This window comes from Dermacentor silvarum, chromosome 4 (assembly GCF_013339745.2).
Source record: "Dermacentor silvarum isolate Dsil-2018 chromosome 4, BIME_Dsil_1.4, whole genome shotgun sequence".
In the NCBI taxonomy this organism is placed as follows: Eukaryota; Metazoa; Arthropoda; class Arachnida; order Ixodida; family Ixodidae; genus Dermacentor; species Dermacentor silvarum.
In genome coordinates, this window is record NC_051157.2 from 47,521,892 (window position 1) to 47,546,520 (window position 24,629).

At 44.6% G+C, this 24,629-nt stretch overlaps 1 protein-coding gene across 1 annotated transcript in view; it reads left to right on the plus strand.

Annotated features, from left to right (window-relative positions):
• The window catches only part of LOC119449961 (WD repeat-containing protein 17-like), a 58,234-nt gene extending 33,863 nt beyond the window's left edge, over window positions 1–24,371 (plus strand). Inside the window, exons 16-26 of the mRNA XM_037713279.2 lie at window positions 24–88; window positions 320–541; window positions 1,462–1,561; window positions 3,526–3,665; window positions 9,700–9,811; window positions 11,093–11,234; window positions 12,606–12,708; window positions 14,709–14,810; window positions 14,889–14,987; window positions 19,732–19,897; window positions 24,098–24,371. Coding sequence (XP_037569207.1) covers window positions 24–88; window positions 320–541; window positions 1,462–1,561; window positions 3,526–3,665; window positions 9,700–9,811; window positions 11,093–11,234; window positions 12,606–12,708; window positions 14,709–14,810; window positions 14,889–14,987; window positions 19,732–19,897; window positions 24,098–24,217 — 1,371 coding nt within the window. The 3' untranslated portion in view covers window positions 24,218–24,371. The remainder of the gene's footprint in view (window positions 1–23; window positions 89–319; window positions 542–1,461; window positions 1,562–3,525; window positions 3,666–9,699; window positions 9,812–11,092; window positions 11,235–12,605; window positions 12,709–14,708; window positions 14,811–14,888; window positions 14,988–19,731; window positions 19,898–24,097) is intronic.
• The last annotated feature ends 258 nt before the right edge of the window (window positions 24,372–24,629 follow it).

The window sequence follows — 24,629 nt, forward strand, 5'->3', positions numbered from 1 at the left end:
AAATTTCCCATTTTTCGTTACAGTGGAACGAGGCCCTTGCCTTAGCCCCGGGAGTATCTTACCAGTATTGGCGCCACCTAGCGAAGAGGTAATCTTGCCAGCTGCGTGTAGCCACACAATTTGCCTGTATTTTTTAAAGTGATCCTTTTCAACCGCGCTAAACAAATAACCTCTCAGATACGAGTGCATTGAGCATATAGAGATGCAAATATTTTGCCGTAAGGAGTGCTCCATGACTTAGTTTTGCAACTGTAATCGGTGTGTTCTGTTGATCTCTGCTTCCGTATTGACCGTTTCTTTTTCTTTTGAAAACCTGCAGGAGGTGCGATCTCCTTGTGAGCGAAGATCGGTCAGAAGCCGTAGGCTTGATGCTAGCGCTAGGTAAAGTAGCAGATCTCACAGTATTTCTCAGGACCAGGGGACAGGCCCAGAACGCCTACGTTCTAGCTCTGGCCACGAGACAGACACAGTGCTCTGAGAGCAGCAGCCCAGGTGATACGTCTGCAGATGGCCAGTCGCAAGAAGCCAGCGATTCTGAAAAGTAAGCTCATCGCCCAGCTGACGTCACGCATTCAAGAGCCCGATCGTACGAATGCACGTGTTCCCCAGGTCACGTGTCCTCCTGCGTCGAGGAGTCATCTGCTCACTTTCGAGCATGGTCTCGAACGCGGCCTCGAAAATCTGAGCACAACCCGCATCTTTCGATGAAGAGCCGGATTATTTTGTAGTTTGAACTTGACTTCCCATAGCCTGAATTTTTTTTGCCTGTAGAAATACATCAAAACTGCCGTTATAAATACTTGTATGCGTTGTAAGAACATCCAAACTTCCAGCATTTGCTACCCCGGGTGAGATTTGTAGACTCGTTTAAAGAAAACATAAATGGATTGTAACACAAAACATTGTCTTTATATTGGCAAGTTTTCGCACTGAACAAGCTTGCCAGGTGAACCTTCTCGCCCCTTATAAAACAGTGAGTATTGCAGTGATGGCTACTCCAATTTATGCGCCTGAACTTTATGCGCGAGTTTCTTAGAGTGTGCACTCTCGTCGGAAGCACACCATGTGCAAAGCATCATTTTCTGAGTCAAAGATGGCGTCACACTGACGCGTTTTTCCTGGATTGCCAACAGAACTTCAAAATCAGGATTTATCTCGCTTGAACGTCCCATTTGGATTTATGAGCGAAGATTCCATATGTCATGAATCGCGAAAGCAGGCTACATGTGATTAAGTACAGGTACCCCCGGTAAATTACCAACAATGCATAAGCCCCGTGTTCGCTTCGCAGTCGTGGAGATACTCACCTGTAATTTGATCTAAAACATTCGAGGACCTGTTAAAAACTTCAGGATTTTTGTCATGGTCATTTCTGTTAACCTTGTTGTACCACATAACTGATCCCACAACAGGCAGAGATATGCGAGGTCGTTTTACAATGCCTGGCACTTCCGTTGGCAGGCTTGTACAAGATTGCACTCAAGATATTTCGGAAAAGTACCTCTTGGAAGGAACACCTACTCTTGCGGCTTGTTGTCACTTGGCAGTCAATGACGTCCGGGTATGTATTAATATTGACTCGCTATTTCGAACCTCTTCACTCGCGGCTTTCTGTTAAGCCATTAAAATGCGCAAAAGTGCGTGCCATGGTGGGAAGAGCTACGTAAGCGAGACATCTAGAAGACAGACAAATTCTAAAGGCAAGCGTGACAGGAACCACAGCCTCCCCTTTCGCATTATATTTTCTCTAAGCTGACCTAGAAAAGTCGCTGTCAGCTGCAACGAGTGCTGTCTTCTCTCTTCCTCACTCCAGGAGAACTTAGGTCGTGGACCTCAAAAATGTATTGCCACTCTGTTAAAACAACTACTTTAAGGATTTTCAGGTTGGTCGGATGTCTTCCCCCTCTTTTTAAGTTCTTTCCACGTTCCAATAAGCCAAAATGCAGCCACTTTCTGGGCACAATTGGCAGTTCGTTTCCGTTCGTTTTTTTCTAAATCAATGCAGTACGTCATGTACACGCGCTTCGATACTTTCCCGCATCATAGTGAATGAGTAACAGAGCGAAGGGAGAGTGACTAAACGTCACCGTCTTGTCAAACTCGGCTGCTCTGTCCGTGCTGTTATAGGTCCTCACCGTGACTTTAGACAAGTGGGCGTACCAACAAATCACAGGAAAAATGCTGACAAATTTAAACTCTCGTTAGCATATTTGGAGGCTTAACTTGCATGAACTATAAAACTCGCTCTCCTATTATTTTTGTTTTATTTCTTTGTTGTTCTCGTTTTTATGCAAAAAATATGTCCATTTATGTCAGCTAAGTCGCCTTATTGTTCTAATGCTTTTATTTCATCACTCGTTATTTTATAAATAATTGAGCAATATACTGTTGTAAAGGAGGTGGCGGCTTAATTAGTTGCTGGCCTTCCCTATAGTTCACCTAAAATGAACAATCATTCGAGGCAACAGCTACGCTACAAGCTTATTGCTCCGCACATTCATTGTCACGTGGGACGACACTTGAACTAGGGCCAGTTAGTGGCATTGAAAGGATACCTTGCAGTGCAGTTAAAGTACGGGCATCTGCTCAAAATACCAAGGACGATTTTTGCAGTTGTTCACGTTTGTTACGTTTCTTACTTCCCCTCTGGTATATGTGTTAGTGCTTGTGCATGCTAACATGACATTTTTATGACTACTTGATTCCTTTTAATTTGTACATTTCTTAAAGTAAATTTATATTTTTCAAAAGTGAAAAGGAGTACCAGGGAGTGTACTGCTTCAACTCTCTAGTTGGACCCCATTTAACACTAAATACCTAAACAGTCCAGCCGCTACTTTTACACTCATCTGTAATCAAGAGTTCGACAGAACACCGTCTGGTCATTGTTAATAAAAAAGTAACACACCAGTGTAAACAAACAATAGGAAACGACGTTACGGTATCTGTACAGGTACCCTCGTTCACAATGCGTCGGCCGGTCACTGCAAGATTCGTTTATATACCGCATATGCTTGAGCACTCACCCCATGGTTGAGAAATACCCGTTTACCAGATTTTCTTGCGTCCTGTTGCGTGCTATCAGTGGTTTGGATAACCTGTGATTCAAGACGTGGTTTTGCTGATATGTTTCGGGATATGTACCGTGAGAATCGCATTTGCCTCCTCCCAGTTTATTGCGTGGCGCGTGTTTTGAGCGTGCTCTGCGATGGCATTTGATGATGCGTGGCTCTTAGCAACGTTGTCCTTATGGTGTTTCAGTCACCTCTACAAGTTTCCCGTATCTCTGATTTAGACAGATTCGCAATCTGCCAAGGAAATCTTGTAAATCACTCCCGCGAATACTTTGACCGGGGCAAAGGGTCTTTCCCGTTGACGAGCTGATTACTTAGCTTGCTGTCGTCGGCACATGCACAATCTTCTTTTCTCTTTCCTTATTTTGGTCAGTGACATTTTCTATTAAGGATTTCATCAACTTCCTGTTCGACAACCCTCGGTTGTAACTTTCCCTTGACTGTTGCCCAGGGTGCCCTGCGGGCCCTCATGCGCGGCAACGAACTCGAACTGGCGCTCAGCGTCATTCTGCATTCGGGCTGCGAGGAGCCGGCGAAGGCAGCGTCACTCTGCTCATGGCTTGCCTGGAGGTGCTCCCTCACCGGAAACTGGTGAGCGAACGCACGTGCGCTTCTCCTGGTTGTCAAGGTTGGAAGTTAAAAAAAGAAACTTGCGCACTCTGCCTTTATCCTAAATCTTCTGTTGGCTCACCTGCCTCGATAGCCCAGTCGTTGTCGCGTTCCGCGGCTAAGCACCAGGTCCATGGTTCGATTCCCGCAGAGCTTTTGCGTGAGCTCAGACATACTGGTAAAAGCATTACGACGCGAAAAAACGAGGACAAAAGAACGCGCATCAACATTACGGGAATGTGACCGCGGCGGCCACGTTCCGATTGGTTGTGGAATGCCAAAACTCCCGTTTACTTAGGTTTAGGTGCGGTTCGCGTTAAAGCTCTTCTGCAATACTTCTGCAATACTCAACACGACAGACTAATGCTAGGCATGGTTCAGTGCACACTCGTCTTCTCTCTCTTTTATTTTATCCTCCACTTTCTCTCGAGTCGGGTAGCAAAATGGACAGTCTAGTTAAACGCTCTGCCTTTCATTCCCACATTCTCCTAAACACCTAAGTTGGTCGAAGTTATTACGGAGCCCCTCATTACGGCGTCCTTCGTAGCCGTGCGTTATTTTGCAAACTCATGTATTATTTCACGCGACACCCGCATGGACAGTCCTTTCTCAATGAGTGAACTCGAAGCTGCGCTTTTCTTGTCCAAGCGTGCATTATTGCCAGGACCGAACGGTATAACCTACCGTGCCCTATGTAATATCTTGGCCCAAGCCCTCAGGATATGCGTTGGTCTACCGCGGAGCGCGTCCGCGACTGAAGTTTTGCATTCGCTCAAAATTACACTATCAGAACGCACATTACCATTGAAACAATGCGTGTGCACATAGGACACTTCGCCCGGACCCCTACCCACCACTTCCGTGCCTCATATTCAGAACTGGTTTTGGCCCGTAAAGCCCCATAATTTAACTACCCACCACCTCGCAAGTCTCCTCCCAATAGAGAGGCCCCACACGACATTTAGTGCAGCTGTCTTCGCGCACCGTGCCTCTCTTACGTCAGGGTACGCACCGTTAAGACCTTCGATTCCTCAATGGTGTGTGAACCGTACTCCAGTAAATCTCACAATCCCAGGACTTCAGAAAAAGCCGGACTTCTCGTCATCTGCAGACGAGCAACTTAGTTTACGCCTCTTTTACGATAAATACGACTGCACACACGTCTATACTGATGGCTTAACTATATAAACTAGTTTCGGTGGCGCCGTAGTTATACCCACAAGGAGAATAACCCAATGGTTGCACCACAGGTGGTTGGCTTTGTGTGCCCAATAAACAGTCATGGAAAATGGGCAGTCTTCCGCGATTCAAGGCCGGCCTTACAATGTTTGTAGTTATTTCTCCGAAATGGAACTCATGATCAACTGACGTGTGAAATCGTGGAATTTATCCATCACTTGAGAGAAAAATGCCATGATATCTCTCAATGGATACCAGGCCATTTCAGTATCATTAGAAATAGTGACGCAGATAAGGCTGCTCGGACGTCAAACCAAGAAAGGCTGCTGCGTCCCCATTCCTCTCCAGGACAGACGCTGCGAGACAGCTTCGAATTCTAGCACGCACTCTCGTTAGCTGAGTGGAATACCGCACATACAAGGAGCACCAGACGGCACAGAATAAACTCTTCGCTGCTATTCGGACCTCAGGTCAGACTGCACCGACTCGACGTGTCTATTCTGTGTCGGTTGTGGTTGGGAGTTGCCTTCACAAGAGCTTATTCAGCACTAATTGGAATGGCTGACACTCATTCATGCTAAGTGTGCGGCTGGGAGGAGAACATTAACCACCTATTGTGCCACTGTCCTCAATCAGAAGCACAAAGCCAATCTATGCCCAACGCCTTGAGGAAACTAGGTGATCGTCTTCTGAGTGAACAGACAATACTAGAACACCGTCCCCTTCGATAAACGGCTCAGAAGGCAGTGAAGGCACTTTTGTGCTCTCTGAGAACGTGTGGCTTGTGCGAGTGCCTTTGACGCTGTAGTGCTGTCCGTACACGTCTCTCTAACCCCCCTCGCTCTCTCCTTTCTATTCCCCTTCTTCCTTCCCACAGCGTAGGGTAGCCAACCGAACTCTTGGCTGCTTTTAACATCCCTGCCTTCTTATATATATATATATATGTATATATATATATATATTCTTAATTTGACTATTTTGATGGGCGCGCAGGTGTAGATGCGATGCAATGGACGATGGCAACCTCAGTTTAGCAATTGTCATAGCAAGGGTGGCGCGCAGCGATTTGATTGTGGGCTTTGGCGTGCTGCCGGATGCCGATATCTTTCAAGAATTTCGGATAAACAACGCTACAGTCAGAACGTCAAAAGTATGTTTGAACTTGTGCAGAATTGGAAGCAAGGACGCGGAACTGTCAGAAAGCTCAACACTTTTTCCAACAACCATGACATAGTGTAGCATTGAGCGCGCATAAGGAATTGTTAATAGTGTTCATTTTATTGCGATAGCAATTATATGGACACTCAAAAGCAGATTTCTGCCGTCGGCGTCGCCGTCGCCGTGAGGTTCCGTATGACGTCAATGGAGAAGAAATCGTCGCCGTGCGCCGAACGCTGTATGTGCGAGTGAAAGGGCGCGAGGGGCGCGCGCTTTCACGGGGAGTGAACGCACGGCGGAGAACAAACGCGCGTTCTGCGCCGTGCTCCCTTAAGGGCTGCAGAAGTAGGCGTCTCTTTCCTCCTTTACAATCACCATATATGTAGAGCAAACGCGCCTTCTTCCGACGCGCGAGAGGCCGTGGGGGGGGGGGGGAGGGGGAGGGAAGGGAGGCGACGTTTAGCTGCGGCACCAAGTGCCTATTTATATCAGAGGCTCCGGCAACAGTCACCAACGCCGCACGCATTTTGAGCGAACGCGGGCAAAACGCCGACGGCGTCGACAACAGTTCTGCGTGTTGCCGGTGCTGCTGCATGTCCAAGTTTATACAGCTGATAAAGCTAATATCATTACTCCGTATAGCTCTCTACAAATTTGCTATCGCAATTGATGCTTCGCCTTTCAGGTGAAACTGCGACAACTTTATTTATTATTCCAGATTTAAGATATTACATTATGTTAGATTTTACAATATATTACATTTTAAATTATATTAGATATTCCAAGACATATCAATTTTTAAGATATTACAGCTAGAATGTCTTATATACATCTCTTGAACGCCTTAAGCTACCACTGTTAGGAATCGGAATTTACTCTCACACTTTCGCACGTACATACGAAGAAATGCTTGCCGCAGAAAATTGAAATATACTGAGAACATTGGTTTGCCAGAATTCTTAGTACAAATTTGCAGTCTTAGTCTTCGAGTGCGATTCGTCTTGTTTGTTCTTCTTTGGGATTTTTAAGCATTAGTCATTCAATTCTCGCAACCATTCGTAAATTCCCAGCTGAAGGCTGCTTTCCATTCGGCATCAAGTATGAGAGCGCTGTGCATATAACATCGTCTGATAGGGCGCTATATTGCGTTGATACATGATCATATCTATAAGAAGCTGTCAGGGGCAACCGGCTTCTGGAAGCGAGCAATTCGCTAAATTATATGCGCCTTCAAAGAAATTCCGTAAAACTCCTTGAAATAGGCAGGCTGATGATGCAGCTGTCGAAGAATGAAGATATACTGTGGGAACAACAAAGTTCAATGTTGAATAGAGGAAGATAAGCCGCTAAACTTCGCCTCTCATACAAACACATTTCAGAATTTTTACTTAACAGAATGTCTTCCCCAGAAAACTGCCATTGGACTAAAAAGACCGTGGATCAATTCCTTCTTTTCTTGTTTTTTTATTTCTTTTTATCATGTGGGAAAGCGCTATGTTTGATCATTTTTTTATGATGGCGCGCCGTCGATATACTTCAAAAGGTTGTTTTCACATGTCAGACGTACGAGTAAGCAATGGCTTTCATAAGTTCAGCGTCGCTTTCTTCTTTGCATTTGCCGTCACGATACGCGCAACGGCATACCGCGAAAGCTATCATGCATGAAATATCTGATCGAGGAATCCTGCGCTTGCGTTCTTTCAAGTGGGCGATATTCCACATATCTCTCGACTATTCCCAGTGGAAAACGCATGAATCGCTGGTCTTCTTCGTTGCCTTTCTTGTAGAGCTACAGTTGTTTAACTCGCTGCTTCCTTGAAGCAGAAAGTGCACAAAAACATGGTTATGTTACGCGCTACATGTTTTTCGCGCAGTCAACCGGAACTAAACCCACGCTCTTCGCTAGAAAACACCATCGGTCGATAGCGCCTTCACAACTACAGAAGCTTTCGTTCAGAACTCCAGACTCACTGAAGCAATCCCCAGTGAGATGCCTTATCTATATTTAAATGTAATGGCTTTCGGCTCTCAAGTATTTTTTTTAATGTTTAATATCAGTAAACCCGCTTACAAGCAACTGCATGGTATGTGTTCATCATATAGTTTTTACAAGCCCTTGCCCGTGTGTAACGACTGTTTTTCATTTGTTATTGTACACGAGCTCGTCTTGAAACACACTCAAACAGGCATCTCACCTCGGCATTCAACTTTCGTGAAACTATTTTGCTGCCAGCTCTGAAGTCTCAATTTTGTACAGACGCTGTTAAATGGGAATACAATAAAGAAACATTGCGATAAAACAATACACGAAAAATTGGTTTTAGTACAGAATGAAAGAAGGTAAATAGCGCTTTTTCCCTTGGAGTCTGGATTGTAGCAAAAAAAAAAAAGTGTTCGCCATTCATTGAAGCTGAGAATGTTTTCTTTAGCCTGCATTGATAAGGGCGAGGCGCGCCAAGTGCTTCGGCTGTGGAGTAGCTGGATGACGTGATTCATTTGCAGACCAGACCAAATACGTGTTCGTCTATAGGCGAACTGAGGTTTCTCGTTAAGCTTGCCTAAGTAGTTGCAGACGCAGTTAGGGCCGATTTAACCTAATGTTAAATCAGCCCACTTAACGTGCAGTCCCATGTAGTATAGTACGCTGATAACGTTCGTAGGCTTCTTCGTTCTATACATGCCGCAAGACGCTTATCCGACTTTGCTCTAGTTGGGTTTCACTTTAAAGAGCGCATCGTACACTTACTGGTTGCACTTATTGCTTCAAGATTGCTGTGTATTACGCAGATTTAAAATTTAAATAAAGATGTTTTACCATAACCAACAACCATTCGCGAAAATTCACCTGTGCTGACTTACGCACGTTTACGCTATAGCGAAAACCGCCTACGTAAACCGGGCTCTGTGTGCAGCGAAGACTCGCTGCATTCAGTGCGCTCGCTATCCCCTGTGCGACGGCTTCATCTGTGAACAACCGCACTTGTAGGAGCACTCTGTATGCTCCTTCCATTTACCTTCCTTGAGGAGGAGCATTCGGGCAGGCCTTGTAAGGAGTTGGTGTGAGTACTTCCACTTCCACAATAGATCGTGTAAAACAGACATACCGGGGCTTCATGAGAGAACAAATAACGCTATCTTACAGGTGCCACTTAGATAAGCGATGTACCGCGGTCAGTGAAGGGTCTTGATTTATGTCCACTACCGCGGCGAGACGCTCGCGTGAACAGCACCCCCCCCCCCCCCCCCCCCCCCCCCCCCCCCCAGAGCGGTGACTATGAGGATCTGAGTAAACAGGGCGCGTCCAAACGGCTGAGAAAACCCTGTGCAATCTCCGTAAGAGCAGCACTCGGACATCGAGGAGATGGCAGAAAGTCCATTTTCCATGGAAACACGAGTGCGCGTGTCTGTGCATATAGATATACTTGCTATGAAATTTTCATCAGAGTCTAAGACTCCATGCCACCGCGTACAGACGCGCAGGCTTCTTTCGCGCATTGATTCTCCATCGTAGGGTTTCCTGTTTTTTCGCGCCACTTTTTGCTCTTTCAGAAAAGAAAAAGCATGCGCGAGTTCATGTGGCTCGCATGCGTGGGCGTATAAAAGCGGAAAGTTTTGCGGTCTCTCACCGCCCGCTTGATGGTAAGGTTGTTCCGGGGCGTCGGGGTGGGGATCGTTGCAGGGAATTGGCCATGGACCTGCTGGGTCTCTGCGACGAGGCGCAGGTGGAAAGGCTCGAAATCCTCGCCGGCTGCGGGTGTTCCATGGCCGAGAGAAACGCTCTTCACGAGAAGGTGATTCTAGCTGCTTCTCTTGTTCTGAGACCCGCAATGTCATTTTGCATATTTCGCAAGTTATAGATAAGGCAGACTCTTCAGTGCTTCATTTTTTTTTCTTAGCACATTTTACATAGTTTCGAAAGAATTAGTGTTTTTCTTTCGTTCATTTTAAAGAAGTATGAATGCATACTGGCTACATACGTTTGGCCAGTCTGCTTTTTGTTTTGCTCGTGCCCAAGTTACTTTCCCCATCCCTTCTTTTCGTGCTCCTTTTTTTTAATCGAACACTGCACAGCTGGTATGCGTCGCATTAAAGAGCAATCAATGCAAGATTTACGACATGCTAATATTTGACATTTGGGGATGTTGCGGGATTTTTTAAGGCTTTAAAGATTTTCGGACAACAAGTTTCCGAACTTTCAAGCGCACACAGTGACGACGACTACCCTTGTGCGCTGACTTGACCGAAGGGGCAGAATAAAAGGGATGCAGAATTGAAGGGCTCTTTTTTTTTTTCGTTTTTTGTTTTTGAGCAGGACAGATTAAATGTTAGATTGCAACTCAGTAAGCGGTCGAGTGAAGTTAAAAACAAACGTTGGGCTGTTTGTTAGTTACAATGTAATTGAGCGAGCATTTTGAAGGGATCACAGTTACAGTAAAAAAATATGAAAAGAAAAGCAATGCATCACAAGCTTGGTGCATCTATTTTCTGTGCGATACAAGAAAAATTGCATGCTAAATTTTCTTTTTAGAATTGCCATACTTTTTTTACTGTGATATTGACTTATTACTCACTTCACATAATTATCACTTCACTTTTTATTTCGCTATCTTCAGTTACTCATTTCCTTTCAATTTATTTAACTCAAAATTTTTAATTTTATTGAGCCTTCCTACTGCCCGATTCATAGCCAATCCTCTAGAGGGTGTTGCGCCATTTCACTGAAGAACAACCAATCAACCAATCGTATATAGTGCTGTAAAAGAATATAAAAGTGGGCGAGTAAGAAACTTAATTTTGAGCACCGCACAAACTAACAGCGACAGCAGAAAGGAGGCGGGACAAGCGCAGGCACACGCTTGTCCCGTCATAGTGCTTTTATCATTGCTAGGGACTGGCGCAACGACTTCATTGATCCGAGTTTCAATAGCCGAAAAAGAGCAGCTACAAATTCGTGTCTGGCATCATTGCGTTTTAGAGTTTAAAGACCTAAGCTGAACGAGTTGGAAAGCAGATTGTGACGTCCTTAGACAAAAAGAACTGTCCAAAGCGAAAAATGCACTTTTCTCTCCCAGGTCTCCCTGCCTTCCGTCGAAGAGTGCACAACTCTCGCCCACCAACATGAGAAAGACGGCGACAGCGTGGCGGCCGTTCAGTATTACGTTATCTCCGAAACTCAATCTGAGGCTCTTAGGGTAGGAATGAGCTACGTTAAAGGTAAGTAAAAGCATCAATACTTGCAGTTCTCGCTACAAAAAAAAAATTAGTGGCAGCGTATCTATTCTTTAGAGATGATTGGCAACGTAATGCGATTAGCAATCTATCTTATGGTGGGTGTGTATTTGGTAATGTGTTTTATGCGTTATGATTATGAAGAGCGGCACATCCAGTGACCCAAGCTGAAGTCAGAGAAGTTTATTGAAAAATGGCACATACTCAGTGATACAAGTTGGTTTCGAGGGTTGACTTCAAACATGTTTCCATCAGCACAGTAGCCCATTCGATCATGGAACACCAATTAGCCCATGTCGGTGGGTTGGGGCAAACGGTTAGATCCGGACATAAGACAGACAGACAGGCACCGGAAAGCGCCTGTGGTGTCCTAAGAATGCTACTCACATTAATATCCACAGCAATAAAACTTAAACAAAAAAGGTAAGCACAGTTCAGGGCAGCAGAAACATAGGTGAATTGAGAAGACTATAACAAGGGTTGAAATTTCAGAGTTGTACTCTGCGATTTCAGGGAGATCTTCATGCTGCAGGGATTATGGTGATGATGATTATGATCCTTAGCTGCCTTAAAGGACATGGCCCACCGGTAAACGTACAAAGAAAAAAAGGGACAAAATAGTCTTGCGGAAATCCTCATGTTCGTGAATGCTTTTATTAAGAGGAAAATTTTCATACACCTTAGTGCTGCACCAAGGACCTTCACCTTGCGGGTTTCTTTACAACAGCTTTGCCATATTCAGTGTCACTGTGTTTTGAGTTATCGTATAATTCGGCCTCGCGCTGCAATCCGCTAGCCTCCTGGTTAGCTCAGCTCCGTGGCCGTCGCTCTACAAAGGGCTTTGGTGCCGGGTTGAATCGCCTATACCGGGGCGAACCTTTCAACTGCCTAGGTTTCTTTCTTGGGAGCTCGGATGGGCTTCCTTTGTAGCTTCATGCCATGGCTACGTGGATGACGATATTCTTTTTCATAAAAGGAGAAAGCAGGTGCCTACTGCGGAAAATTATTTTTGACCATGCGTTTGTCAAAGCACGAGCTCGAGGACATGTTTTACCGCGCAGATCGTATAGTTACTAAATTTCTGTTTTTCTTTTTGTTGTCTCACCCAGCAAGTCTCTGCACCTATCCAAATGTAAATTACTGAGCTCGCGTGTTTAACCCATCAGCATTAACATGAAAGGGTTTAACAAGCCAGAAACCCAAATACGGGCGCTTCAATGTGTTCCTGTCACAAAAAAAAAAACGCTGCATGTATTATCCGGCTGACTTGCTTTAGTTACTTTTATAACCAGATTTTCACATTCTCGTGCACATGTAGAACGACTCGTTTTACCTTCTTTCTCTCTCATTTCTCAGAGCGAATATTGTCTAAAGACTGGACGCTTGACTCTCTCTGGAGGCCAGTGCGCTGGATGCAGTGTTTGCATCCGAGGATCTTGTCCCAAGAGAAGAACGATGAGTGAGTGAATAACACGCAACTGACTAGCCGTAAACAGCGCTTTGAAGTCGGTCGGAGACATACATTTCTTTTGCAGTGGCATTCCGCTGTGACGCATGTGCTCACGGGTTCGATCCGGGCCGCGGCGGCAGCATTTCAATGGACGCGGAATGCGAAAACGCTCCGTGCTTTTAGTGCGCATTAAATAACCTCATGTGGTTAAAAGTGATCTGGAGCCCTCCGCTACAGCGTCTCTCATAACCAACTGTGTAGTTCCACGACGTCAAATCCCAGATTTTCATTTCTTTAACTTTGCAGTGCCGAAGCCCAGCGGTTTTGCTGGTCTGTGCCGTGTGACGTTCGCTGTTTTAGTAACATGTATCTGGGGAGCATCACACAGGCAAATAGGAGGCTTTCACGAAAAATTTATTTACATCGCTCATATACTCATCCATATTCTTCGTTCAAACAGCAAGTGTGTGTATGTGTGAGAGATAGAAAAAAGGTTATATGAAAGGCACGGAGGTTAACCAGGACTGAGCTCGGTTGGCTACCATGCAATGGGGTAATGAAAAATGGGAGGGAAAGAGTAAAAGAAAAGTCCGTTGTGGATATCTCCTAAGTTAGTTTTCTGCTCTATATCACGTAGGGTCACTCAGAGTGGATCATGACGGTGACAATGAAGGAACAAGTTTTGCGTTTGAAAAAGTGCGAGCAGCAGCGCCGTCATTCATTTCCAACCACATCTGCTTAACCCCAATTCTACAGTTGCAGCGGGACTTAAGTGGCTGCGGTTGAGTAGCCGTGTTCGATTTCTTGTTATTTTTTTTTTTTTTTTGGTAGCGACCGAAGGCATAGATCGCCATTTGTCTTGCCGTTTCGCCGTCCCTCTTGTACGTGGCCAAAACTAATACAATCTGCATAATTCACATTTTAGGGGTGATGTTTATATTGCTATTGAAGAAAACAGCGTTGAAAGACTATGGGTACCGAGACTGCAAATTCATCTGTTCCACTGAGCAGAATGTTCATATTGTTGGACCCTCCATGACCCCCAGAAAGTGACCCCCACGACCCCATGAGTTTGATACACTGCTCTAAACGTTGTTTAGCTTGGGTCTCAGGCGGTGTTCGTCTCTGATCAAGCAGTGACAGTCACGCGAGTCAGCGCAGAAATACTGGCTGATGCCTTCACTGACTATTTGTGATCTACTCGGGTGCGAAATTCCATTGCAAATCTGAACACAGTTATTGCAAACTTGACTTTGAGAGGCTTCTTAGAGCATTTAGTTTGTAGGAATCGGGGAGGCGAATATCAATGTTTGTTGGGAACGCAATAATCTCTCAGTGTTTAGCTTAGTGTTTCCTTGCACTAATTGACATGTAAGCCGTCGAATATCGTCCCACGAGAATGCAGGAGTGCTGTAAAACTGCACCTTATGCCACGACTGCATGCATGTGAACAAGTATGCTTCGGGTGCACTACCAGTCGGAAAACTGGACGTGCTTAACCAAGTGAATTGCTAAAGCAGTGGTGGTATTTTCAACCGTTACATTTTCATGCTTTGATATTGAATATCAAAACACTGAAAACGCGAAGGAATCCTGTGTGATTGTCCAACGTACGAATATGAAAGGCTTGCCCCTTCAGAGAGCTTTAGGGAACTTAGGTGACAGGCCTTTTACAGAAGGGTATTTGGGACCGTGGCCTCGTGTCTGCTATGTCCAGAGCCGCAAAAGCGCTGCTGCGCTTCCTAAGATGCACCCGACTGTATTGACGTTTATGTTGTACTGAACGATGAACGCTTCATTGTGTGTGTGTCCATGTGCAAAGTGTGAACCTCTCTCCACCGTCTCATCTTTCAGTCCCTTTTACCCTTTCCCAGAGCAGAGTAGCCAACCGGGCTCAGCTTGGTTAACCGCGCTGCCTTCCTCTTATTACTTCTTTCTCTTTCTGTCTCAAGCATTTTGCCCGTAGCACATGGTGATAAACACATCCCGTGTTTTCTTGACCCACCTAGATTGTACAGGGAGCTCCGGTTTTTTTCTGCGTACGTCGGTGCGCTGAAAGCTCTTCGTGATGGTTACTGGGCCGTCGCGACACCTCTCTTGATCCACGCCAGGTTGGTTGAGGAGTTGTTTGTGACCCGTCGTCAGCATTGCATGAATGACAGTTTCTTTTTTTTTTACTTCTGTTTCAGAGAACTGCTCAAAACAAATAAGTTGTTGGAGCCGTTACTAGAAAATGAAGTTCTAATGGACGACAGTGAAACAATAACTCATATCAGCACCGACAAGAGGTGAGTATGAACAGAGCGCCGTCTAGACAATTTTTCTCAACTACTTGGCAGGAAATGTACGACAAAGACACAACGCCGGAGAACATGTAACACATCGTGACATGTCATGTTATTATACGAAAAGAGTGCGTAAATATATCGCAGTGATTCGAGTTCTTCGAAACCACTTCAGGTGGGATTTTCTTACCTGTAGTTTCTTAGCATTGCAGATGAGCACTGAGTTTCGTCTACTTATGACCGACGCATTTTCTCGAAAGTTGAAAAACAAGCCCCCGATTGGGGCACGAATCTATACTCTAGAGCACTGCACGGGCTCGGGCTTACCCGAAAGCCCGGGCCCGGCCCAGCCCGTGGGCCGGGTCGGGTCGGGCCGGGTAGGGCAGTTTTTTCACGGGCTCGGGCCGGGCTCGGGCACGGCATAAGCTTTTTGACCCGGGCCCGGGCCGGGCTCGGGTATTTCGATGCGGGCCCGGGCCGGGCTCGGGTATTTCGATGCGGGCCCGGGCCGGACACGGACCTTCTGGTGGTGTGCATGTAACGTGCAGCGAGTTATCCTCACGCGTCTCGACTCTGAAAACCATCTTGCCCCGGCGCAGCTGGACGCTAGCAGTGCTACCCCTGTGTACTTCCCTTTTCTTCTTGCCTCGTATTTTGCGCTGTTGGAACAGAATGCAAAAGTCCAGAAAGACCGAAGTCGCCTCAAACGAAAGTATGCCATTGTATTCCTTACCTAAATCAATGTAATTAATGCTTTCAGCGTGGTGTAGGCGCGTTCACGACTTGCTGATTCTTCAAAGACGAATTGGTAAAACGATGACTGGTAAGGTAATTCGTCACGCGGCTGAAATATGGCACTGCGTCCATCCATGATTGCACGCATGTTCTCAACTGGCCGCCTAGCAGCAGCGCATTACGCTGCACCACGGAGGAACGAGAAGCTTTCTTTCTCCATTTACTCCATCCATGCGCTGCGCTCCCGACCGGTCGTGGCGGCGCTTCGGCTAGTAGTGTACTAGAATACGGTTTAGTGGGGCAAGCGGCTGGGACGGCGCATGCTTTGGAGTGAGGCGCCCGACGTGGAAAAATACTGTGGCGGCGTGGCGATAGAAGTCATCTTCATATTTCTGGGGTTTTACATGCCAAAACCAGTTCTAATTATGAGGCACGCCGTAGTGTAGGGCTCCGGATTAATTTTGACCACCTGGGGTTCTTTAACGTGCACTATGACGCAAGCACGCGGGCGTTCTTGCATTTCGCCTCCATCGAAATGCGGCCGCCGCGGCCGGGATTCGATCCCGCGATCTCGTGCTCAGCAGCGCAACGCCTTAGCGGACTGAGCCACCGAGGCGGGTGGCGATAGAAGTCGATTGGGCCGCATCAAAGTCGCGCCGTTGGAAACTGCCCTGGCGATGCTGCTCGGCAGGGTCATTCGTACTACTTTGCGCGCTGGTATTTGCGTTTAGACCGCTAAAATGGTGTTCATAATTGCATATGACATGTATTTATGCCTTAAGAATAAATTCCTTTCATTCTCTTCTTTATTTTATTTTTTTAATGCCACTCGGTGGTCTTTTTCGGTCTCGGGCCGGGTTCGGGCTGGTTTCGAGTCGGGCTCGGACCGGGCTCGGGCCTAACGTAAAGGGGTGGCGGGCCGGGCCGGGCGGGTAACGTAGATTATTTCCGGGCATGGGCCGGGCCCGGGTCTCACCATAAACCTTTTGGTTGGGCTCGGGCGGGCAGCCCAGTGTGAAATCGGGGCCCGGGCCGGGCCCGGGCTGAAAAAATCGGCCCGTGCAGTGCTCTACTATACGCTGCCTTCGAGATCGGTCCACTAAACATTTAACTGCAGTTCCTCCAGGAGTTGCCCGCTAACTCTTAGGTGGCTGTATGCACGCAGTCAACAGATTCTGAACTTATATATATATATATATATATATATATATATATATATATAATCGATGGATACAAGACAGACCTATTATGTGTTGCCGTTCCAGATAGTTGTGTTTGCTGCTAAGCACGAGGTCGCGGGATCAAATCCCAGCCGCGGCGGCGGCATATCGATGGGGGTTGATATGCAAAAACGCCCATGTCTCGTGCATTGCGGCAGATTAAACGATCAAAATCAGTCCGGGGTCCCCCACTACGGCATTATTCATAATCAAGTCCTGGTCTGGGCACGCAAACCCCAGAATTCAATTCAATACTTTTGTATGCATGGAGCTATGTGGAAGAGCCACGTGATCGCCCGACACCTTTCAAAATGGTCATCAAGAAATCAGCACTCAGTAATGCATAGTTTCAACATGTTTAAACCAGTGTGTCGGATCGGAACGAAAATAAAAATGAAACAAAACGATATTTTTGACCGGAACGAAAACGTAACTGAAACGTAATTATTTTATTTAGGAGTGAAACCGAATTAGTTTTTATTGGTTCTCGGTTCAAGGGGAAAGTCAGCAATCCGAAACAACCGACGTCAGGCAACGTAAGAATTAGCGCGTATCTCAGGGGTCCGCATAAGCGCGTATCTCAGTCAGGCATAGCGCGATGAATAGCTGGTAGAGTGCTCCGATAATCTAAGCCTGCCACTCGGTGCACTAGCAGATTGGTATCGTAGCAAAAGCCCGGGCTAGCGCGCTAAGAGCTTATTGTTTCGTTTTCTACGGGTACAACGCTTTGTTACTGAAGTTTTGTCCTTCAGCGGTCTCGAATTACGGCGAGTACTCTGGATGACGTGCGGCTTCCGAGATGATGTTCAGTGCCTTGACTCAAGGCACTGTGCATGATCTCAGAATTCAGAATGCACGTATTGAGAAAAAATGCTACTATAGTCTTATCGTTAGTTTGCGTCGAAAATGTTTGCATGCGGACCGAAACTGTTATGAACCATTACGGATCATTTTTTTTTCGTTCCTGAGCAGAACCGGAACGGAACTTTTTTCAGTGGAACGAAGCTAAAACCAGAACCAAAAATTTCGTTCCGACACCCTGGTTTGAACCGCTATACCTAGGACAAAATGGTATCGCCACTATATATACCTTCGTTGAAAAAGTCATGCAAAGCTTCTGGTCATTTTACGACATTAGCTGCATATAAGCACATTTTTCGGACGGATACGAGTATTTCCTAATGTCTACATAGTGGCAGACGAACAAATGTGCCGCCCAAACAATTTCTCACAAATTTGACCGACAGCGAGGTGCAAACTAATACAGGCCTGACTCATTATTTGTCTAGCAACGCCTCGAGTTTTCATAAGGCAGCTTATCTCTTTGTCTAGCGTCTTCGGTCTCGGACCAATTATCACGCAAGTGAATAATTTAGTTTTTCTAGAATCTAGTTGGCAGTAGAACACGTTGGGGTCCTCTAGCTGAAAGATAAAAATGTCCGCATTATATTTTATAAACGTCCCAGTAATTCAATTTTGCGCCCATTATTAAATTAATAATAATGGGCACAAGTTTTAACCACTGCGAATATGCAGCGCTAGGATTGTTCCTCCCTCACCATTTCTCTTTTCTTTCGCCTTTCGCCGTTTTACGGAGCTATACGCGATGAGCCTGAGACGCTAAATGAGAGTGGTGCAGACACTGTTCACCGAACAGGTTTCTTTTTGAATGCCAAAACTCAACGCGCCGTTGCGACTATGTGTACGCGTTCCTTTCACGACGTCGCGCATTCATAGAGCAGGCTGCAAGTTTGAACTCTGTCCTGAGCGTGATTCTACTACCGAGGACGGCTCCTGTTTCGAGGCACCGCTGGCGAGAACAGCGGTGAAAAAAAGTCAAATCTTTGTTTCAGCTTTTCGCTCGTTGCTGAACGCCGCGGCTGGTGCCAATTAGCGACGGCTTGTAGTCGCAGCCTTCAGCGCCCGAGTTGGCCTTGGCTCAAGCCGCCGAGAAAAAAAATTAACGGGTTTGTATAGCACTTTCCGAACACGTAAAAATTTTAAACCTTTCTTTGCTGCTACAGCAGTTAAGAGATCTATAAGCTTGAATCGCCGTGTCCGTCCATCTGTCCATTATCCCACGTCGCCATGCCGCCGCCTCCGTATAGTTATGTCGCCAAGCCATCTCATCCTTAGCTTCTCGCTCACCAAATGAAAAAAAAAGAAACTGCCCATCACCACCATTCGGAATCAGATTCTTTGCCCCTCTGCAATCAACAGCTGGGAACGGGACGTGCTAACCACTGAGATATCGCTCAATTACCACTCGCGCTTGACAATTTGTGCAGGGTATTGTACGTTACTCAGAATGATATCAGCGGGGTGTGCGCATGTTTTTTTTTTTTTCGGAGGCCGCAGCCTGCTATATGTTTACCAACATTACCAACATGCAACTACACTAAATTACTCAGACAGCAGCATGGCTCTCACCACGTACACCTCCATAAACAATGTTTTCTTTTTTGTTTGCTTGACACAGTGTCGTGTTAGTCTGAACAGTACACTGTTCAGACGAACTCGACATTATGCGCAAAGTCAACAAATTCTTTATGGCGGTGTACGGGGTGAATTCCGTATGCTGCTGTCGCAGTAAATTAGTGCAGCTGCGCATTGGTCATGTTGGCAAACGTACTTTAACATAATTTTTTAGCGTAAGGAGACAAGGACAAGACACCTCGATGTCGACGTCTTCTTGTTCTGGTCTGCTTGCGCTAAAATGATTTCCAAGCAGTAAATTTGCTCAGAACTGGAGGAACCGGCAAAGTTCTGATTTATCTTTCTTTTTCTTGCAGGAGTGGCGTACTTCAGAGTCGAGTCTTTCACAATGAGCGTTTGACTGAGAAACTGGGATGCAAGCTGTCAGAGGAAGGAAACTTTGGAGAGGTCCTTGTCGCTGGTTCACATCTGCCCAGGCATTCGGACCAACGGCGCTCGATCTTCACCGGAAAACCAATCCAGGTAATTAACGTACGAAGCTCTGCTACAGGTGAACTTGCCAGTTATAGAATCAACAGATGCATGCACGTATTCGCCGTGCTTGAGCGGTAATGACGGCGCAAGTAATTCTAAGACTCTTTTTTTGAAAGTAATTAAAGAAACCAAAGATAAAAAGCCTTTAAATGGACAAAAAAGACATTAACTTGAGCTGTATTAGTAAATTACCATTCTAGATTAAAAAAACTATTACCACGAGAAGGCTGGTAACCCAGAAAAGACGCGAAAATGAGTCTGGTGGCGATGCCGTCTCGAAATTTCCGCACCAGCGAGCCCGGCCGTCATGCATTTTGACGGCTTCTCGTGGAGCCTGGATAACCTTTTGGTTCTGTAAAGATGGACTGCATTTTATTTTAAAAACCTTTACTGAGCTACAGTGGCGCAAATGCGAAAAAAATTAGAATCAATGACGTCACAGTTACGCAATAGCGCTAGTTTCACTGCGAAATTCAAAAAAGTAAGCTTTGACCTTCATTTTGCCTCCTAATAATAAACGTATTACTGCGAAATTTAAGAAAATAGTTTTGAAAGAATTCTTTATCTGTATACGCAATTTTGTTTTCTTTAGTGTCCCTTCAAGGTGTCGAATGCCTTCTTGAATGCATTGACTGTTCAAATTTCACTGTTAAAGTAAATTGCTGTTCTTCTATTTCCGGTAATGTCTAGTGCAATATTCAGAGCAGCAGCAAACGGCATGCTCGAACTCACTGTAAGGAAATGACGATGCTCACTCAGAAAAAAAAAAAAAAAAAAGAACTAGACCAGTTTGTAAAGTTTGCGTTTCACGCTGTAAGAGGTGACAAAAAAATTACAGCAGAACCCATCTCCCAATGACTGTCGGCGCTAATGTGATTAACGCACCGTAGCAAAAACTCTTTAAGCTAGCTTATTACGCCACAATATCATTTAGTAGGTGGACCGACTTTGTCGTTCGCATTGTTAAACATTGAACGCTTCTTTAAAAAGAAACTTGTTGCGTGCAATTGCTTTTTAGTGCGACGAATCCTGCTGTATTAGGTTCAAACCAAAGTTAGTTTTCCATGTAGAATAACGCGGTGCCGATTGTAGGGAACGTTCAGTGAACCAAATCTGCGCTAATTAACTTATTGATACTTTTGTTCTCCGCGAAATACAAGACCGCCTGTGTCCAGTGGATTGGGAGCACGGTAAAGATCACCTGGTGGTCAAAATTATTCCGGAGTCCCCCACTATGGCATGCTTTATAATCAAATCGTGGTTTTGGCCCGTAAAACCCCATAATTCATTCATTCATGAACGTTTGTAATCCCCGTCCACTATATTTTATACGCAGCGAGCTGATTCGACTTTCCTTGACTTGTTTTGCTTAAATACACCTTTGGTATTGGTATGCATTCGTGCAACATCAAAATACATGCCTTGTAAAACAGCCACCCTTGCAGGCAATCTGCTCGAAAACCTGATCGCCATTTTTATCTTTAATGCAAATGGGATTTTTCTCACAGAGCGAAACTTGAGAATTGACACTCTTAAAGTACAAATTTTGGATGTGGTTTCCACATGATCGATTTTTCCGCGAGAAGTGCTCTTCAGAGTAAAGTCAAAGTCGTTCTTCACTCGTTACTAATTATTACTGCAATTAGGAAAAGCGAGATACGAAGATATATCTTGAAAGCAATGAATTCAAGCGGAAATCTGAAACAGGCCACCTACAACAGCTTTTGGGGCCATGAATGATGTGAGATAGATTGCACAGATGTTAGAGCGTACTTGCATTTTTTCAGTTTCTTCCTTGCTTACGGAGAAGAGCTCTTGAGACATCATTCAGGTTAATGGTCATACTCATTAATTTGCATTCGTAAGACTATACAGTGCCCGGCTCATTAAGGAGCACTATGTATTTGTCATTACTTGAGTGATACATTTACTGACAGGCGTTTCAGAAAGGCGAGACATGTAATATTACCGGGGACAAGTTAAGCAGGACAAAACAGACATGAATGCAAACAGAAACGTTTGTGAAATTTTATTGAGCAGTTACCGGGGTTAGTTATACTAAAACGCACATACTAATATGTACCATCTCGTATAACCTTCCAATTTCGATTTTCTGATTTGAATTTCCCCGCGCACGCTTCATTTGACCACGTTTCATACATTAGTCGGGAAATGTTTCTTGAAACTTTGTTGTGTGTAGTTTCGTGGCACTGAGTGACGGACGTTTCATAGTAAAGAACTTTAGTTTAACAAAGACAGCACACGTTCACATTCCAGTTATGTGCAAAGGCTGTCTAAATTTGGTATGTGACAAACTAATGGCAGAAACTGAAACGAGAGAAGCATAAATAAACTGAAGACGTCAGCGTCTTCGCATTTGCCCACACTACCTTATTATACAGGGTGTTTCAGCGAACACTTTCATAATTTATTTAAGGATGGATGTGGCAGATAGCCTAATTCTAGTTAATGAGCTGGTCTACCCGAAGAGGCGGACATTATCTGCACAAATGTTGAAATGCATAATCGCCTAATTCGCAAAAATTCACTAATTAAGGTTTTAACTAATTACCTGATGGCCCATATTGCAATTTACGAATTGTAGCCGTGGAGCTGGGAAGGCGGATCCACTTGGAATAAATTCTCAGGATGCCACCAGTTTCGAGATATTAATTCCCGAACTTTGCGGAGAAATGCATTGGCGTTCCAGTTAATTTTGTGCTTCAATGCATAAAGCAACGTTTTCTTAAGAAACTAACTGGAACGCCAATGCATTTCTGCGCAAAGTTCGGGAATTAATATCTCGAAACTGGTGTCATCCCGAGCTTTCGTTCCAAATGGATCCGCCTTGCAAACTGAACGGGTACAATTTGTAAATTGCAGTATGGGTCATCAGGTAATTAGTTTAAAAGTTAATTAGTGAATTGTTGTTATATTCGATTATGCATTTTAATTTCTTGTGCAAGTAATGTCCGCCTCTTCAAGTAGACCAGCTCACGAACTAGAATTGTGCTATCTGCCACAGGCAACCTTTAAGAATTTTTGAAAGTGTTCACTGAAACACCCTGTATATATGTGAATGTGTGTTTGTGTGTGACAGCTTCAATTCGCCAGCTTCCATAAATACATAAAAATTTAGCTCTGCATTCACTAAACCTATTTTACGAGTACTTTTTGCATTTAGAAGAAACTTTTATACTGTCTTTAGCGGATAATTCAGTTTTAAGCGTTTTATTTTGGCAAGTAGAATTTTTTGTTTTATGTTCCCACCTTCCCATTGCCATCGCCAGCATTGAAGATGTACAGTCATTCAAGGCCGCAGTTGTTGACCACTTCACAGAATAACTTGCACAGCTATTTGTTAATTCAATAATTTTTGTATTTTACATGTATAATAACGTTGCTAACGCTATTTGGCCTTTGGTATTGACCTGTTAAACTGCTCTGTTAATCATTGTTCTTTTTCTTGTTTTGTTTTGGTTTTTTCATACATAGCTTTGTTTTTGTTTACATTATTGCGCTTGTCTAATCAGAATGTACACACCCCCTCTGGAATGCCACTTAGGCCCTGAGGGCATTACAATAAATAAATAAATTAATAAAGCATCAAGGTTTTCAACTGTAACTCAGAAAGAAAAACGATATCGCAGTAAGTGAACTGCATCAATTCGGACACCTTTAACACAAAGTAATCATAAGCCGCTCTGAATTATACCACTAATTGTGAATAGAACTTTAGAAAAGCTCTCGTAAACAAGGTAACGATTTCAATTAGGCAGTAAACTAATATATTTGTCGAATAAAGACAATCTAAGAGGTACAGCTTGCAGAATTGAAATGTCTATTTCCCGCAAGTAGTTGGTTTACAGAGTTAGGCGTTGCGAACTTATGCTTCTTTTCAAATTTAAGATTATTTCGGCAATGTTCTTCAAGCATTTGAGACTGTAAATTTCGCTTCCTCTGCTAAATGCAACGCATTGCATCAAATAAGTTCAGCAGCTGTTTTCAAAAAATTTCTGCGTTTCATCTGCATTTGAACATTAGAATTCAAATTTGCCTCTAGGGGCAGTTTAATATGTTTCAATTTATGCTTATGAAGTGTCCAGGAGTGGTTGTAATGTAAACAGCAACTCTGTCTCGAATTGTCCCTTGTTAATGATTTTATTTTTATGTTAACTCTCTCTACAGGGCCCAGTCTACTACCTGGACGATGGTGGGACGAATATATCGCTAAGCGAAGCCATCATGTGGGCCAGGGTCAACCTCCTATCGCCATTAAGGGCGTACAATCGGATCATCCCTTTTTGACTCTCTGCACTGACATAGTTGTTTGAAAAAAATAAAACTAACATTGTTACTTAGTATACTACTCTCATGCTTAGTTTCGTAACGAAGAACCATCTGTCTATAGCCATGTGGCACATTTTTTTTTACTTCGAGTTACAGTTGCCTATAGCCGAGACTTTATTTGAATATGTTGTTTGCTTGGCTTCTAACCAATTTTCCTTATTTTGCTTAATGAGGTGTTGCTACAACGATAAATAAAGTTTAAGTGTGTTTTGACAACACTGCATGTAGACCCTGACGAAGACCGTTGCAGGAGTTCAAAAGATAACTGGGTTTATCTCGTAATCACAGACGCGGTTTTCATTTTAACCATTCTCACTCAATGCACATGGACACCTTGAGCTCAAGGAGATATATAGTGTGACGTATCTTC